Source organism: Hippoglossus stenolepis, chromosome 24, assembly GCF_022539355.2.
Source record: "Hippoglossus stenolepis isolate QCI-W04-F060 chromosome 24, HSTE1.2, whole genome shotgun sequence".
NCBI classification, from domain to species: Eukaryota; Metazoa; Chordata; class Actinopteri; order Pleuronectiformes; family Pleuronectidae; genus Hippoglossus; species Hippoglossus stenolepis.
In genome coordinates this window covers 1,358,133-1,376,352 of record NC_061506.1, presented here as the reverse complement: position 1 = coordinate 1,376,352, position 18,220 = coordinate 1,358,133, and the positions used below count along the sequence as shown (strand labels likewise).

General features: G+C 47.4%; 1 protein-coding gene across 1 annotated transcript; it reads right to left on the bottom strand.

The window, feature by feature from the left end:
- Positions 1-15,119: 15,119 nt before the first annotated feature.
- On the bottom strand, positions 15,120-18,204 carry acadl (acyl-CoA dehydrogenase long chain). The gene is made up of 10 exons (XM_035149815.2): positions 18,037-18,204; positions 17,291-17,467; positions 17,067-17,204; positions 16,817-16,981; positions 16,514-16,745; positions 16,326-16,427; positions 16,133-16,246; positions 15,929-16,056; positions 15,756-15,842; positions 15,120-15,679 (listed from the first exon to the last, which is right to left on the bottom strand). The coding sequence occupies exons 1-10, from the start codon at positions 18,123-18,125 to the stop codon at positions 15,586-15,588; spliced, it is 1,326 nt and encodes a 441-aa protein (XP_035005706.2). The 5' UTR covers positions 18,126-18,204; the 3' UTR covers positions 15,120-15,585.
- Positions 18,205-18,220: the final 16 nt, after the last annotated feature.

Here is an 18,220-nt window from a genome sequence, read left to right as displayed (position 1 = left end):
AAGCTTTTATCTAAGTGTTACATCTTCTTTAGTATAAAATCTATTATTTATTTGCCAAACATAAAAATGCAATACTCTGTGGAGCATGTTATCATCTTTTAGCTCAAGGTTTTGATCACCACTGCTTTAAAGTCCAGTCCAGCATATCGTGCATTTAGCACGTTAGCATTCTGCCAACATAGACTTTATGAATCCGAGCACATCCTTTTGGAAGTAAATAGATGAAACCACTAAAGCCAACCGACGGGACCACGCTGATGTCAGGAGACACTCCCCGACATGTTCGCCAGACCTCAGCGCGACCACAGAGGAAGTCGGGAGGCTGAATCATGAAGGATCCAGTCATACGGCTCTGAAACCACTTTAAAAAAGAATCAGGAGGAGGAGAGGGAGGCAGCAGCGCTCCTTCCATCCCACATCACATCTCCTCCTCAGTCCCATCATTAGCTCGTCGTGTTTCGGGGGGGGAGTAGAATGAGCCATCGGTGAAGGACTGTAATCAGCCCGTCACCGGGGGCGGCCTGGATCGGGTTTAAAGAAAGCAAATGAGACACGGTGGAAAATTTAGCACGGCGGTCGTGAGATCATTTTAAATGTTCACATTTGCAGAGAGAGCGTTCAGTGTTCGTGAAGAACCGAGGGGAACCGAGTCTCTGCAGGAGATAAGAGGGGAGGTAGAGGGGGAGGACAGAGGGAGACTACCAGAGAGGCGCAGACAGTCCTGTCAACGCCGGCCGCCGTCAGGGAGGCCATTTGCCAGCACCGATTAGAGGCCGAGGCCGGCACCGGAGCTGCAGAGCCGGCAAACAAGGCAAAATCTAATCTCCCCTCCGCCTCCGCTGCCAGAAGCAGATGCTGGCCGGGCTAACGCCAATCTGCCACGGCCCGACTGTCAACGGGCACGGCGGCGCTCTGAGCTCGCTGTCGACAGATTACACATGATTCTGTTTGACCAGGACATATGGAGAGGAGACACCTTCTAAGTACAGGAGGTGCAAACAGGCCTCCACAGATCCAAGAGGTTTAAAAATATTATTATCTAATGCATGTTCCAAACTTAAATGTCACTGCATAAGTGAACTAATGATTATAAGTCAGTCAGAGGCTTTATCTTAATGTGACTTAGTGGAAGAATCTGTGTGGTTTGGTCATTTTCATTAACTTTAGTGGGTCACTTTGTCACAAGCTTTATAACGTCTCCAAAATCGAATACGAAAATAAGTAGATTAATATCTCAGCTTTATTCCCTTTATTCTATCAAATGCTGCTTATCGCAGGATGAAACTCTCATGGGTCACAATAAAACCTTACGTCTAATCCCAAATTAAAAGGTAGGTCAATCTCATTGCTGTACTGGAGGGTGTGGCCAGCAGTGAGATTGGTGCACGGCCAACTCACTATGATCAGGATTAGCTGAATGGATCATGGCGGCCTCAGGGGAGTAATCTGCCCGGACCTCTCCATCCAGATTTGGACGGAGAGTTTCAGCGCTGGTCAGTGGGTTTTTACGACTGGTGCAAATATCCTGGACGCCAAAATAACGTGGCCACGTGCACGCGGGCCTGTAAGAGTTAAATCCCTGCAAACAGCTGCTGACTCTTACTGGGGTTCATTTGGCCTGTGGTGCATCATCATCTCCAAAAAGCCGTCACCCTCATCAGAACTTTCTTTCCTTCCTGAAAAGCATGACTCGATCTGTTTTTTAAAAAATGCAGCTTTAGCACGAGTCTCACTGAGCGGGCAAAGTCATGGCAGGTGCTGGAGGACACGGCGCCGGGTTCTGCATCACCGAGCGCAGGCGTCACTGTTGCTGTGGCTCCAGCTTTGTCTTACAGTGACGCTGCATCGGCTAAAGATAGAGGTCAGAGGAAACACGAGCCTCAGACTCTTACTGTGCATCTGAAATGTGAAGGATGCTCTTTCTCTCAGAACCACAAAGTTGTGAGGGCTCAAGCTCTTCATCCCTGACGACTTCATACATGTCACCATAAGCCCCACAGTCGGTCCAGTGTTAATACTTTCACCCAGACATGGACCTAATCACTCGTTAATGCCCGAGGACTGGATCCGCTGCGTCGCCAGGATCACAAGAGCAATCTCCTCCCGGCACGAGGCCCGGCGACGTCCAGCCTCGACAACAACAACCGCCTCAAAATGGCAGAAAACACTCTGCGGCTGCGGCTGCTTGTTGTCGTTGTTTGCTTTAAATAAAATAGCAAATTAGATTTGAGAACACGGAAATCTAATTAGCCAAATCCGCTGTGATCTGTCCGTCGGTGTAAAGGTTAGCAGCCACTCATCTCTCTCAGGCTCAGGTAGAGAAGTCAACAATAGACCGCTCATATCAATTCATCAGCGAGGTTTGTTTGATGAATTCATTTCTTTTGATACGAGGTCAATTTGATCCTCTGACTCAGGAGAAGCTTCTTTGTTCTGTAGTTATTTTCCTGCCGTGCTCGAACATTTAAATTCACTCTCATTAAATATCATTTTTTGAATCTCTCTAACGCTGTCTGTGTATTCTCTCCCCCCAGGACGCTGGTGTCAGAGGTCAAAGGTGAACCTGCCCAGACGCTGATCCCCTCCATCCCCTCAGCTCATAGAGACGCCAGCATGACTCACGGTAAAGCTGCAGCTTTACTCCTCGTCCAGACACACACAACATGCAGATCCTGTCACAACAACACGGATCTACAAATTCATTTATTATCACCGAGCCGACGTTGTCAACTAACTTTCTGCATCATTTTTCTTGCGCCATGTGACTTCATTGAATCAGCTGCTATTCTCATTCTCCTCAGTGAATCCTCACGCTGAGCTGGACGTTATCTCCACGCTGCAGACTGCATTTCATATAAAGGCAACGAGTGGATCCCAGTCCTCTCTTGGTTTCCCAGTTTAAACCAACACAATGCAACTTTTCGTACGTTAAACCAGCAGCTTGAATATAAAGAGTGAGTGTGAATATGGAGAATGTTTCCTCCTTCGTTCCCACTCCTGAACGTCTGTTCTATGTAACACTAGTGAGTGGGTACCATCTCCTGTGAGGAGAACTGAGTCACAGCTTCAACTGTAGATCAGTTCAAAGAAACTTTATCTCCGATATTAAACAGGGAACTTTAAAATATGAAGAATTCTAAACAGAGTCTGGCGGATTTGTTTAAGTCTTTAAATTCAGCCTCCGAATTGTGCACTGAAACTTTAGTTCATCTTTAAAATCTGCTGCGACAAATGTCCTGAAAATCGAACTACTTAATAGAATTTGAAAAAGTAATGATGTGAAAACAGGCAGCCGGTGATAAATGAGAGCGACTCCACTTTGCTTCAGTCACAGCAGAAGAGCTGAGCTGCATCGATGCTTCATCATCGGCTCCTCCTGAATCCAGACACTTCGGTGCGTGAGTGGTTAGTGAGAGTGCAACTTCCTTTTTCTGCTCGTTTGCCAACAGCGAGCGTCACAGGCTCGATGACCAGTGGCACGTGCACGCGGGAATGTGCACGCCCTTCTCCTGCAACAGCTGGACCACCACTGGATTGATGTTTTTATTGCGACGGAACGAAAGTAATCCTTCCTACAAACCGTCTCATTACTCACATTCATATGCATGAGTACAGTGTGCAGGAGGAACACACACACACACACAGGCTAAAGATGGCCTGCGTGTTTGTGTGTGTGTGTGTGTGTGTGTGTGATATTCCTCTGATATAAGCAGAACACAGGAAATTCCTCAAATGTTAAGTATGCGTCCAAGAGGCCAGTTTAAAACAGAGACAAGATTTGAGAAGAAAGAGACAGGAAGTGGAGAGACTGTGTGTGTGTGTGTGTGTGTGTGTGTGTGTGTGTGTGTGTTTACAGCTGGAGAAAGGGGGGGGGGGGGGCTGATGCTAAGACTGATGGGAAAATTCAGGGGTGAAACGCAGTCAGCTGTTTTTATGGACTTAGATAAATGTGTGCCTGTCGCACAATATGGAGTGTGTGTGTGTGTGTGTGTGTGTGTGTGTGTGTGTGTGTGTGTGTGTGTGTGTGTGTGTGTGTGTGTGTGTGTGTGTGTGTGTGTGTGTGTGTGTGTGTGTGTGTGTGGTTTCACACTAACCACAGGGTGTAGCCGTGGGCTTTGAAGTCGTCCCTACACTCTGGGCTGAGCTCGAACACAGGCTACTGTGCACGATCCCATATTACTGCATGGAACAAATCTCCCAGCATGCTTTTCCCTCACGGGGAAACACAGTGGTCTCTATGCTGCACGTTAGACTGAGCTCAACTGGTCCAACACGCGGCTGCAGCTACAGATTATTTACATTCATCGTTCAGTGGAGAGAACGTGTGAATTCAGACTGGTTTTCTCTGACCTGCACTCAAACATATTCAATTCTCCTTATGTAAAACAGGGAAAGTGTCAAATGATCATATTTAAAAAGCTGGAATCATCAATTCATTTAATTTCTACTTGGTAAATTCTGCTACTTTTGAATATGAATCATGAGCTTCACGGAAAGGGCAGGTGAACAGCGAGGGAAGATAAATGCTTGTAATTTGCGGCAGGGCTGTTTCCGCTCCTGAGCCTTTTCCTCTCACGCGCCATCTGCTCTGAATTAGCACCTACGCGGGGAGCTCGGCGGTCTGGGCACCGGTGGTCAGACGCTGCAGAGACCTGGAGCTCCAGCAGGGGAGCAGAGGACGGAGCTGCAGCAGCTGCTTTCATATTTCTATGTGTGAATATGAAAACACAGATGAAGACTGAGGTGGAGAGGAAAACTCCCTGCTGCCGATTTACGACTTATTTTCTTTGAGGTGGATTCAACTTTTGTCGGACTGAAATAAAAAAGGAAAACTCCAGATGTGTGTATGACTTTGTGGGTTTGATGGGTGTGTGGCGTGTCCATGCACTGTTTACTGTCTTTTAACCAGGATCCCAATCTTTACTAGATCCCGACTGATTTAACAGTTTGCAAATAAAGATCTGTCGAGTCTTTGAATTCCAGTTGGATATATTTGTTTGTTTGTTGTGATTCCTTTATATTTATAGTTATTGTTCCTGTAAAATATCATCTAGAGGAGTTTTCACTTGTTTCACTTCCTGCTACAAATGACAGGGGAGCATTAGCGAGGCTGTCAGTGAATGAAGTGATTCTTCAGCCCAGATGTTGAGAGCCAGGTGTGAGAACCAGAGCTCAAACCCTGTGGAGTCACTGAGGCCTTCAGGCTGGGAGGAGAGAGGACGCACGTGTCACTGAGACTGAGTGAGGAGCGGAAGTTTCTGGAAGTCATCAGGCAGCACGAGGGAGGAGGAGGGAGGAGGCAGCTGCACAGGACTCTAACTCTGTGATATCCAGGCGTGAACACAAGCAACATGAGACCCAGTGAACGACTGCACACATCAGATAAAAGAAAGATGCTTAATGAAGAACACGCCATCATGGAGCCCCATCCTGGACGGGCTGGTCCTCGGCCCCGCGTGCAAACACCCAGCTCGCCGCTGCCGAATGTAAACACCAGTCAATGACAAGCAAACACAGACAAACACATCCCAGAGCTGGAGTCAACAGCTGTCAGGTCTAATGGGGCAGCTCCGTCATTCAGGCCGCGCACCAGAAACCACCCTGTCAGTGAAGCATCCAAAACAAGCAAGTAGGCACTTTTCCCTCCTCCTCCTCCTCCTCCTCCTCCTCCTCGTCCTGCTCCCCACAAAATAAAAAAGTATGAGTCACGGGAGGAGGCTCGGAGGACAGAGATGATTTTCTGGCTGCGCTGAAAGGGGAAAAACCTCAAGCACCAAATGAAACATAATGTTTTATGCTTTAACTTAAACTAAAGACAAGAGGTTTGGAGCATTTTAGACCCTAACCCCCTTCTTCCTGAAGACTGCACGACGAATGACGAAGCTGAAATCAGCCGAAGATGAGTCATGCATCTCAGAGATCTGCTCACAAACAAGCTCAAATCGTTCAGAATCAGCAGCTCAAGCTTGTTAAAACCCCAGAATCCCAACGCTGCAGGTGATGAATCAAATATGCATCAAGTGCCAAAGGAGGGGGGGTTGACAGCTGCTGGGTGATTGATAATGTTGTCGACTCTTCAATCAAACAGAAACTGCAGCGTGGCAACGAGCACAGACAGTGAAGCGGGCAGCTCCGTGCGACAGGAAGCGGCTCTCACCTTGAGACGCTCTCAGAAGCCTGTTAGTGTAAGTGATACAGGGATAGTGTGGTGAGGGGGAGAGGAGCGTGGACCACACGCTCAGGGGGAGGCTGTGATATACGAGCAGACCCCGAAGGCCTCGGCAGAACAGGGAGGGCAGTGTGTGTGTAGCCGGGGAATCACTCCTTTCCATTAACAAAAGAGGAGCTGCAGTTATTAGAAAGAGGAGCAGAGTATGATGGAGACGTGTTAATGACTTCCTGCACTGGAGGGACTGAAGGGTGAGGTCGTCCCTCGTTAACGCGCTCGGGGACACAGGACACGTCTCTGTCCAGTTCCCTCACGTCAGGATCATCCTCTGCAGCCACACGTCACATCAGCATCAAGGTAATACAGTTTCTGCTGCTCAGCTGGGGGACGCTGTGTGGGCTCCAGGTTTCCAAGGGGGTTCAGGAGGCAGCTGTTTACTTGCTGAGGCCATACCTTTGTTTCCATGACACTGGGATCAGTCGCTATGGATACGACGCCTTCGGGTAACGAAGCTAAATGAACAGAGGACCCGAGGACTGGCAAAGGGAAGATGAAGTGGGACGGTGTTAAAAGCGTTTGTTTCATCTGAAGACTGAAATGTATTATTAGCATGAACCTGGGGTGTGAATATCTGAGTGATTCATTGCCAATAAAATCAATAAAAGATCCCAGACCTCCTTAATTCTTCAGGTAAAAACCTACAGTGACATTAAAAAGCATTTTTAAACTCTCCTGCAGCAGCCAAGGCCCGACAGCCCCTGAGACTCTGCACCAGCGCTGCAGTCAGAGTGACTGAAGCGTGCACAGGTCGCTGAGCAGCTCTGGTGTCAGTGCATCGTCCGCCCTGCAGCAGTGACATCATCTCAAACACACACACACACACACACTGAGGCAGGAATTCACACACACTAAACAGTGACCACATGGAGGCACGACGCTGCTCAGCCACACCGAGCTTTGTGTTTTCATTCCTCAGATGTGGACGCAGATTAAAGCGTCTGCCATCTCCAGCTCTGTGACTCTGTGGTTTTAGACGGGCTCACGTGACTGTCGACGGGACGCCACCACTGCCGTCGCCGCCCAGTGCAGGAAATAGCTGGGCTCGAGAACATAGGAGCTCCTGCAGATGAAATGCATTCCACGTATCCTGGTTTGAAACGTGCAGAGATAAAGGCTGGTGTGAAGCAACAACGTGAAGATTACTTTCCTGTTGAGTTTTCATCTGGTCTGAGCGGAGGAACGTAAAGAAGGGACACAACTATCTGGTTTTCCTTCTGGAGTTATTTACATTTCTTATTATTGAGGCTTAAATGAAATAAGACACGTTTTACTGGACTGTACTTCACTTTAAACTCTCAGAGAGTAAATCTCTCAAATCAAAGCATTCCTCCTCCAAGTCCGTCAAATTTAATCAAGCTGCACAGAAACTGGATCTTTGTCTGAATCCAGACCAGAATTATCCTTCCACCAGCTTTAGTGGAAATCCGTTGAGTTGTTTTTGTGTAATCCTGCTGACGGACTAACAGACAGGGGTGAAAACACAACCTCCCTGGCAGAGATACATATTCAAGAAAGGCTTGGATTCTAAACACAGAGGAACTTCCAGCTGCTTATGTCACGGTGGAGCTGCAGGATCCCACACAGACCAGCAGCCGCTCACAATACAGGAGGCTGGAGAGCTTTTCCCACTCAAACAGGTGGGAGACCAACTCCCAGGATCCAGGGTCAGCTTGGTTTGAATCTGCTGTGACTGCCAGTGATTAACTCATCTGCCAGGATCTGCCTCTTTGACCAGAGGTCGCTCAGGAAACGAGCTTTATTGTGCTACGCTCCATTGGCTCTGGATGGAGGAGGTAACTTCTTTTGGATTCTCTCTATGGGTGACCCCTGAGTGGAGGGTGAGGGAGAGAGGGGGGGTGCAGGGCGCCTCCATTGGGGTGTTAAAGGTGGCGATAACCCTGGCAGCCCCTCAGGGGGGGTGAGGAGCTCAGGGATTTCCCTCCCTCACCCACAGCGGCCACGGGCAGGAAGGCACCACGTGCAGCCTCTGCCTGAGGTAGAAAGCAGATGGCGGGGGATTAGCATCTGAATGTGGGCATGCACATGGGGGTGCACCCTCTCCTCATGCTTCCCCACGGGGGTTCGGTGAGCTGGGGAGAAGAAAGACTGGGGAGGGACAGGAATCAATAATTGGCGACCCGTGGCGTGCAGACAAAGGAAGTGGGGAAAAGCTGGTGGCTTCAGAAGGCAGAAGAAACAGCTAATTACAGATCTGCTCTTAGGAAACGTCACTCACGTCTTTGTTTACACGAGCATTTCTTGCATTGGGATAAAAAATTGAAGACAAAGAGAAGTTTGCGAGTGTGTAGACACGACAGCACCAGAGACAACACCAGGACGCAGCTTTGAAGTTCACGTCTGTCGTGTTTGGACGTAAAAACATGCTGGTATCTACAAGGAGCTGTGGAGTTTCCCCAGTGCTTTCCAACACACACACAGGAAAGGACCATGAGCCTATTAAACGTCAAAAGAAAAACAAAAGGAAATAGTAGAAGTGAGGCAGATATATTCCACATCGTTATGTTTTATAATGACGGACTGAAAAGACTGAATGAAAAATGTTGGACAGTTTAGATTCAGACGTAAAAACACAGAGCACAGGTTTGTTTTTCCAAAGAGACTGAACATGTGACGCATGAAACACTGGAGGAATGTCAGGGAAATCAACTTTATATGGTTATAAGCTTTATTATTACTCTTATTTAACATCTGGTGACGCTGCAGAAGGAAGCTGAGGTTCTCCAGCAGGATTTATGATCCGTGGTTTCACGAGCTGACCTGAGGTCGAGTCTCACGCCACCTTCCCTTCTCCAGCCGGTCAGGAGCGTGACACAGGAACAGATGATTCGTTTTACATTTCCAGTCCCTTATCTAATCGCCTGGTGTCTGCGTGAAGCTGATGTTGAAGAAAATGGAGAAACTAGAAGGAGAAATGTGTGAATGTCGTCTTCTAGTCAATATCCTGTTATTACAGAGCAGCACAGAGCGTCTACACACTGGTACTCAAAGGGGTCATTCCTTTGAGGGGCTGGTTTCCATGGCAGGGGTTGCCGTGGTGAGGGGGGCCCTTGGTGGTCCCATAGGGGGCAGTGGGAACAGGCGACGCTTCAAAACAACACAGAGGAGGAGAGAGGGAACGAGGGAACGATGGGAGGTCATTGAACGTAACGATCATTTCTTCCTCTTGCGACGCCTGTTGCACGTCTGAGGGAGGACGTTGTCTGAGCCCCGTTCAGACTCATCCAGCAGCGGCTGCAGTAAAAAGCTTCCTGGACGCCGGCCAGGACGTCCACTCCACACAGTCAGCTGCTGTGTTCCTGCAGCCCGCCTCGAACCAGGCCAACAGGAACGCCATGTACCCTCCATGCATCTGTTTCTGCGTCTCACACGGGCTTTACTGAGCCGTCTGTGAGACGCTCCTGTGGACTGGGGGGGGTTTCCATTCATCCCGTCCAACAAGCAACAGGCAGATGGGCACAGCGGCGCAGAGACGGACACTTACGAGCATCCACACGTGCACAGAAACATGCACGCACTAACATGGTTAGGAGATGTTCTGGTTTAGTTTAGGAAGCTTCGGGCCCTGAGAAGCAATTTGTGCCGAATCCTTTGAGACTTATTTCCATGACACTACATTCCAGTCGCACATTTAAAAGCAGAGAAACCTGATCTGGAGTCTGTACGACAGAACAATACGTGAACGTCCAACAATGAGGCTCATTCATTCCTGCAGCACACTTCAGCCAGTGTATTCTCCTTTAACCGCTGCCAGTGCGCTGTTTGTAAAAGAGAGACGGGGAGAAAACAATCTCGCTGTTTAGCTTCAACATCTGGAAGTCATAACGTAGCTTTGCCGCTACGCTAACAGGAGGTCCCTGGCCCGTTCGGGGAGATGCTAAGGCTCATTAGCGGTTTCTTTCCGCCTTGGGCCCGGGTCAGAGTCCGAGAAACGAGACCGGAGGCCTCACGAGCTTCTGCTGCATCATTTAGGCGACTTTTAAGTTTTAAAATAGTTCTGGCTTTGATGAACGACTGAATAAAATCAAAAAGCTGCACATTGACAGGCAGAATTTCTTCGTTCCTCTTGTGCAGAATGAAGAACTCGAGATTCACTGACAGAAAATTGAAGACGAGGTAGTTTTAGCCTGAAAAAAGTGTTTTTTGAAGTAAGAACATGTTTTTGATGTTGTTGCACGGTTATAAAAATGCTTTTAATCGAAATGTCCTGAAATATTTAGTGCTTGGCTGTCCCAGTGGCAGATGCAGGAACGAGCTGGCTTCATGCAGCAGCCGACGTCACCATTATATCATCCAGAACATGTCAACAGCCCAGTTGGCTGCATTCTTGAGCACCACTTACGGGTGTGAAACCTCAAACACCATTATAAGCTGGACTATGAGACATAAACCTGCTAAGACAGACACATGTAAACTTCCTGTAACGGCTCGGTGTGAACACGTAGGAGGTTTCCAACTTGGGAGCTGATGGAAAGCTCTGGTAGGAGGTTGGAGGCTCCTTCTCCTCTCGTGTTCCCACTGCCATCACCGCGCTGACCTCGTGGATTAGCTAACACGGTTACAACACCGAGCTGCAAGCGCGAGCAGCGGAGAATCCTCGAGATGTCAATATGTGACAGGCTTGGAGAGCAGGGACGGCCCACATGAGTGTCCTCTCTGTCGAGGGGCACCGTCCGTGAGCAATGGAATGAGACACTGGCTGTCAGGCCCGGTTTGGGAGACTGACTGCTAGTCAACCGTGGACCGGGATCTGGTGCAGGGGGCCAAGCGGGCTGGGTGAGCGGGTAGAGAGACCGGCGTCCTGGACCCAGAAGGCCGCAGGAGGCATCTCAGCTGCGTTCATAAACAGCGACTCTCACAAATGGGATCTCAGGCTCAATTAAGACTTCATTTAAACAGATGTTTCAACCACATCTGGAGTGTTTGTGAATGCACCACAACAGAGAAGATGCCACCCAGCAGCAGCTTCATCACAGAGTCAATATCTCTTCTGCTTTCATATTAAACTGAGAGACGAGACTCCGAACCAGCTCAGAGAGGAAACAGGCTTCAGAGAACACATGGAAAAACTCTGTTTGTCCTTTTAAATGTCTGCAGCCTCGAGAAATAGGTTCACAACCCACCAACCTTTAAATAATCAATTCATCTCAAGGATGAGAGGATTTCTCTTTTGTCTGCATCGGGCAATTTGTAGTATTGACGGCAGAATCCACACAAACCTGAAGCTGAACACAAGAGATGGACGATAAATACAATATGAAATACTTAAAATAACTTAAAACACCAAAAGAACTGCAGGGTCTCAATTAATTAAAGTCTAAATAAATTATTCAAAAAGCTAATGGCAGCTGGGCCCAATGAATCTGTGGCTTAACAGGCGGAAACAGTTTAAACCTACGAAACAAGAGGATCCTAATTGGTCGTGACTTGATCATTTGGTTTATAAAAACACCCGAAAACAGTGAAGAGTACACATCGCAATATAATTGAAGACACGTGAATTGTCTCTGGACGATGGTGTCCTCGTCTTCGTCTCACTTCCTGGAGGGTGGGCGTGTTTGCGAGTGGTGAGTGTGCACCACATGCAGGTCAGTGTGTCGTTTGGTTCCTGTGACGCATCAGTTCAGGTTCCTCTCGCGGTCAAGACCTAATCACGCACTAAAGCCCAGTTCTGCCAGCTCCCATTAGAAACCTGCGGCGCCACGAGGATCGAGGATCGAGTTTCCTGTTGTTTAAATTAAAGTCTTGTCTTCTCATGCAGGTAAACGCACCCCCCAACCTGTTGTGTTGTTATTAAGGTCATTTCAATTAGTCCATCAGTGATTAGACTCAGCCCAATGTGGCCTGACAGAGGCCGAGTCCCGTCAGGAGATTTAGGGGAAACCGGACTCAATCTTGTCACGTTCAGCTAAAGCATCCTGCCAACCTCCATTTAGAGGGGGGGATTAATGTTTCCAGTTTGTGCCTTGCTGGGAAGCCGCGACTGATGATAGATGAATTATACATGAATATAATACATGTGTGGTGGTATATCGAGCACACAAGTGCTGCTGCGGTCGCCTTCAATCGATAAAAAGGAAGTTCGGACAGGAAAAAGCTATGAAAGAAATTAAACGACGTCTCTGCTGCTGCGTATCGAAGCTGTACTGCTATGCTAGCAGCGGAAATGCCTTTGATTCTGCCTTTGATACAGCGCTGAGTCCATGTCCTAATCTCGATCCTGAGTCTCTGAAGTATATTAGTTTTACACGTTTGGAAATATTTCACGCTGGAAAGTCCCACAAGCAAAACGAGCTACTTAAAGGAAGTAATTACTGTGTATTTGTTGTTTTTAAGTATTTATGACTACATTTATTACACTTCACGACCAAACTGGAGGAGAAAACCCAACATTACACTGAACTACTGTGAGTCTCAGGTCAGTGAAGCTCAAGCACTGAATCAAAAGCCTAATAAACGTTGGCTGAGACACTGAAAACCCAAACATCAGCCCACGAAGATGCTGTTTTCATTCCATCCCTGGTCCAGAGCCGGGGTCTCATGTGAGCCAGCTGCTGGAATGTGTCCATATGAAGAGCCGGAGTCGGCGTTAATACCTTTTCATAAAGGAATGTTTTCCCCTCCGACATCCAGACGTGGGAAACCTGCAGTGGCTGTTTGTGCTCGGAGGCGACACACGCAGCTCGGAGCAGCTCCATCAGGTTAATGGACGTCTGGACATTCACAGATCTTTATCTGTGGCTTCATGTTCGTGTAATGACATTACAGGACAGAGGCTCTGTGTGGACGGGGAGGAACTGGGCGGGTTTGGGCTTTTCTGGCTCCCACTGATAAACGTAACTAAATCAAACTAATAAAATGATGTTATAATAAATGCATGTGCAGCCTTTTGCTCGTGCAAGGTGGTGAAACCTGCAGGGGCAAGTGACTGTGACAGAGAATCTGCAGGGCTACTCCCTTCTCCACAAAGCATGCAGGCAGCAGCCAGACAGTACATCACACACACAATATATAAATACATATATATGTGTGTACATGTATGTGCAGTAGTATAATGATCCTAACGCACCTGCACTGGTCTACTCCCAGTGTCTGCTCCTCGGAGGTGCAGTGGTGCAGTGGAGGTTTCAGCACCATGCAGGCGTGGACCAGAACAAAAGGCTGCAGCGCAGGACGCAGCACAACACCGCAGAGGAAACCCTGATCCTAACGTTCATCTCTTTACTTTCATCCTGATTCTCCTCTATTCAATTAAATCACAAAGAGATGTTTAACTCCACAGCTTCAGATCCGACATTTAACATTAAAATCCACTTTAAACTGTCCACAGACACCTGACCCGCAGCCGGAGCCCCAGAGGAGCCACGGCAGCGGGTCATCACGGAGGGTTCAGGGGGATCTGGAGCCTCGGCTCCCCGCTGAGAGGAGGACAAAGCTCCGGAGCTCTTACCTGGAGCTGGAGGCGGCGGAGCGGCTCTGGAACCCGGAGTGAGGGAACTGATCTGCGGGGACAATCAGGGAGCTGCGGGGCCCTCTGACCACGCCCACCAGCCAGCCATCTACCGTAAACACTGCAAACACGGCGCAGTAGGATTTATCAATACCAACAATGAGAACATTTAATTATAAGCTTTATGTGAAGGACACAGTTAAACTTCTTCACAAACTTTCATATCCATCGTTAGTATTGTTAGTAAGTATTAATATTCATAATATTAACAGTCAGTAAGAGTTGATGTGTCTTGAAGATGTAAAGTGGGGACAGTTGTCCATCATGTCTCCTCACAGTGTGGACGTCTTCTAAAAGACAGTAAAAGACAAACACGTGACACTGACTCACACACATGCACCAGCTGTCAGCACAGATGCTTCATAATTAAAGAATTAAATGAAGTTCTTCATGAAAATACACATTTTGTATCATACACACATCTGAAAGAATGAGCGTTGCCACGGTAACGTCTATGTAAGCATCTGATGTGACGCTGTAACATTTGAAAATATCAAACACAAAGAGACTGGAATCTTCAAATCAAAGCTGTGCAAAGAAAATGAATATTAAAATCAACCCTCCAGTCATATTCAACAGTCTCTCACCTGCTGCAATGGAATTATTATTATTATTATTATGCATGTGTCTGCCCCCTGTGTGTGAGCATCTGGCTCCCTCTGCTGGTGAGAACCACACATTGCAGGAGGGTCTTTACTTCCACAGGTGTTTTACATCACATTTCATTGAGCTGCATCAACCATGAGGAACAAACCAGAACAACAAGAATCAAGAAAGTACAAGTTCTTCAAGAAAGACAAACTACAAAGTGCTAGAAGTAAGTGACATGTCAGTGCTACTACATTGTTAGTTTAGACTTTTATTCAAGGTGTAGTCAGAAGAGGTGTGTTTTTAGTTTGAGCTGGAAGATGTAGACTTTCTGTCCTGATGTCATTGTGGAGCTGGTTCCATCATTTAGGAGCCAGGACAGCACCGTCCATTCACAGCACGGTACCAAGTACTGGTGTTTTGAAACAGATGTGGGCAGCTACTGGTAACCAGTGAAGGGCTCCTAAAATTCAAACTAACGTCTCTTCTGACCCACATCATGGACGAGTGAAGGGGAAGAAGCAGAAAAATTATTTTTCATGATACTTGAGGTTTTATAGTCGCCAGGAGGGCAAATAAGATCAGAACTACACTAAAGCTCCTCAAATCTATCAGTGATAACACCTCTGCTTACTGTTTAGCACCAGCTCATTGAAAAATGCTGGAATATAACATTGGATATTTAATATTCAAATATACATAAACTTAAAAAACAATTTCTCTTTTTGATGTGCACTGAAGATATTAGTTAAAAATCAAAAGATGAGACCAGAGTTCAGAGTTTCAGTTTTTATTTCCTGATACTTACATTTGAAAGTACTCAGGACATAGCACCATTAGTTTGATTATTTCATTTATGTATACTATTTATTATATAGTATTATGTTATGTTATGTCAAAGATCTAAATGTCTAAGTCTTATGACATTTGATTGTCCCAGAGAATTATGTGTGAATTATAATGAAACATATTCAGACATATTTATGAGGTCGGTTTGGAATATAAATTAAAAGGTGGCAAAACAATACAGTTGAACGTTCTTAATGATGTGAGTTACAGAACGATATCACACACACAACACAAGCCACCGAGCTGCAAAACCCCTGAACGTGTTAAAAATGTGCGAAACTACATTTTTATTACAACTTTCCTCAGTTTAAAGTTTCTCCTGTTTCCACTGCTGCTGCAAACTTCCTCAACTTCTCATCCTGACTTCCTCCAGGAGCAAGTGGCAGATTCCTCACTTCTGGCGGACGATGCTGCGGCCGATGAGTTCTTTCATGATCTCGTTGGTGCCTCCGTAAATGGGCTGAATACGGGAGTCAACAAACGCCCTGTGGGAACAAAACATGGATTAATATGTTTGACTTTCTCACAGCGCCCCCTGGTGTTGTGCGGTATGAGTCTTACTTGGCGATGGGGTACTCCCACATGTAGCCCCAGCCTCCGTGGAGCTGGAGGCACTGAGTGGCGACTTTGTTCTGGAGTTCAGACGCCCTGGAGGAGACACACAGCGTGAGGACTTCAGCCCACAGCGGAAACTTGGCCAATTTGTGAGAAGCTGGTTGAAAACACACTCTCACCAGAACTTGGCCATGGAGGCGGTGGAGGCGTCCAGGCGTTTCTCAGCGTGGAGCTGGAGGCAGTTATCAACGAAGGCTCGGCCCACGCAGATCTCAGTTTTCAGCTCTGCGAGCTTGTGCTGCACAGTCTGAGGAGGAAAGTGAGACGTTCAGACCTTGTCACACTAACGGGAGGCGATGGAGACACTGGCTGCCGTTACACACCTGCAGGTGAGCGATGGTCTTGCCGAACGCTTTCCTCTGCATCACGTAGTTCCTGGTTTCCTCAAACATGAACTCACAGCTCGCGATGGCCATGACGGCGATCACCAGACGCTCCTGCTCCAAAACACACAAACGGGATTAACTGAGCTCAGGAAGGAGAAAGTCAAATGTTTGTTTCACGTGTTTCTGTCACCTGAGGCAGTTCGTTCATCAGGTAGTAAAACCCCTTGTTGACTTCCCCCAGCAGAGCGTCCGCCGGCAGCCGCACGTCCTCGAAGAACAGCTCAGCCGTGTCCTTTGAAAGGAAGAAATAGATTCAAACCTCTGTACGACTTCTCTCAGGATGTGTAGACGACTGAAGGAGACACTGATCGTCAGCACCTGAGCCTTCAGTCCGATCTTCTCCAGCTTGCGTCCTTTCTGGAAGCCCTTCATGCCGTCCTCCACCAGGAACAGACTGATGCCGTGTGCGGCCGCCTTCGCCTCCTGATCCGTCACGGTCACGACAACCACCGCGTCGCACATCCACCCGTTGCTGATGAACACCTTGTTGCCGTTGAGAATCCAGTCGCTGCCGTCCCTCTTGGCGTACGTCCTCACACCCTGGAGGTCACTGAGGAGAGAGAGAGGTCACGAAAGCTGGGTCATGGTTTCTCTAACGTTTCCTCCGTGGTGCTTCCTGACCTGCCGGCTCCCGGCTCAGTCATCCCGATCGCAGCTATGCTTTTCCCAGCAGTCATGTCTGGAATGAAGCGTTCAATCTGCTCCTTGCTGCCGTAGTTGGCGATGTACGGCAGGACGATGTCGGAGTGGAGGGCGAAACCCGGGCCGGTGCAGTTGCAGTACATTCTAGATTCGGGACAAAAGCAAAAAATCTTAATATAAAAGTCAGTGTTTGAACTCAGACGTGTTTCTGAGTTTCGGTGCAACTCACTGCTCCTCCCACACGACGGCGGCAGAAAACAGGTCTCCTCCGACGCCACCGTGCTCCTCCGCGATCAATATTCCCAGCAGGCCTTGCTCCCCGGCCTTCTCCCACAGCTCCCGGCTCACCTGACCGGCCTTCTCCCACCTGGAACAAGAGTTTACATCACTTTACATCCGTCCCTGCTTGGTCTCAGTTTGACTCTGTGATGTCGACAGGAACCCGGGACCTACTCCGTGTGGTGCGGGACCACTTCCTCTTGAAAGAAGCGCCGCACGTTCTGTCTGAAGAGGTCGTGGTCCTCGTCGAAGATGCGCCGCGTCCCGATGTCCATCATGTTCTTAGCGCTGGACGTCTCGGGACGGATTGAGTGGGAAGACGGACCGGAGTCCTGGGCCTGACCGTGGAGTCTGATCACACAAATTATTAGATTAGATAAAATAAAATAATCCTCGATAGTCCCACAACAAGTGATAAATAAGTAAACTTGTAATATAAACACAAGGAAATATAAAAATACACATTGCACAGTAGACAGAGAAAGAAAAGAGATTTTAAGAAGATTGGGCAGAAGTCTATTTATATATATATATATATTACAATAATTAAATATAATATAATAAAACTATCAAGAAAAAGAAATGAGGTAGATTCTTAAAGCTGGAAACTTATGAATAAAAACTTTGTTGCTGTTTAAAAAACATTTTCTTTATTTGGATTTTCAAATTAAAGCTCCCTGTGTATTTACTTTTCAAAATAAGGGCTGGGTATCAGAGGTTTGACCTTTATTCGACATTTACCTTCGTGAACAAAGACTCAAGAAGTTAAACTAATATCATACAAACTAATATCTTATCAACACAAAGTTAAACTTTCATACATGACCGTAACAAACGCTTGTTCACGATATTTGATCCTTTCACAACAAAGCAAACTTTAACAGGACAAAGTTCAAAGTGATAGAAACGACACGTGGGACCTGGAGGTCGTCGCAGGAAACACGGAAGTTCGTCCGAAGACGTTTCTCATCTTCAGAAATCCACATTTAATCCTGTGGCTCAGCGACATGATGGAAAAGAACAACACGAACAGGACGTGGACGGATTCAACGGTCTCTGCAGACACTTCCGGGTTGGGAGGAAGTCTCGCGAGATCGTGAAATA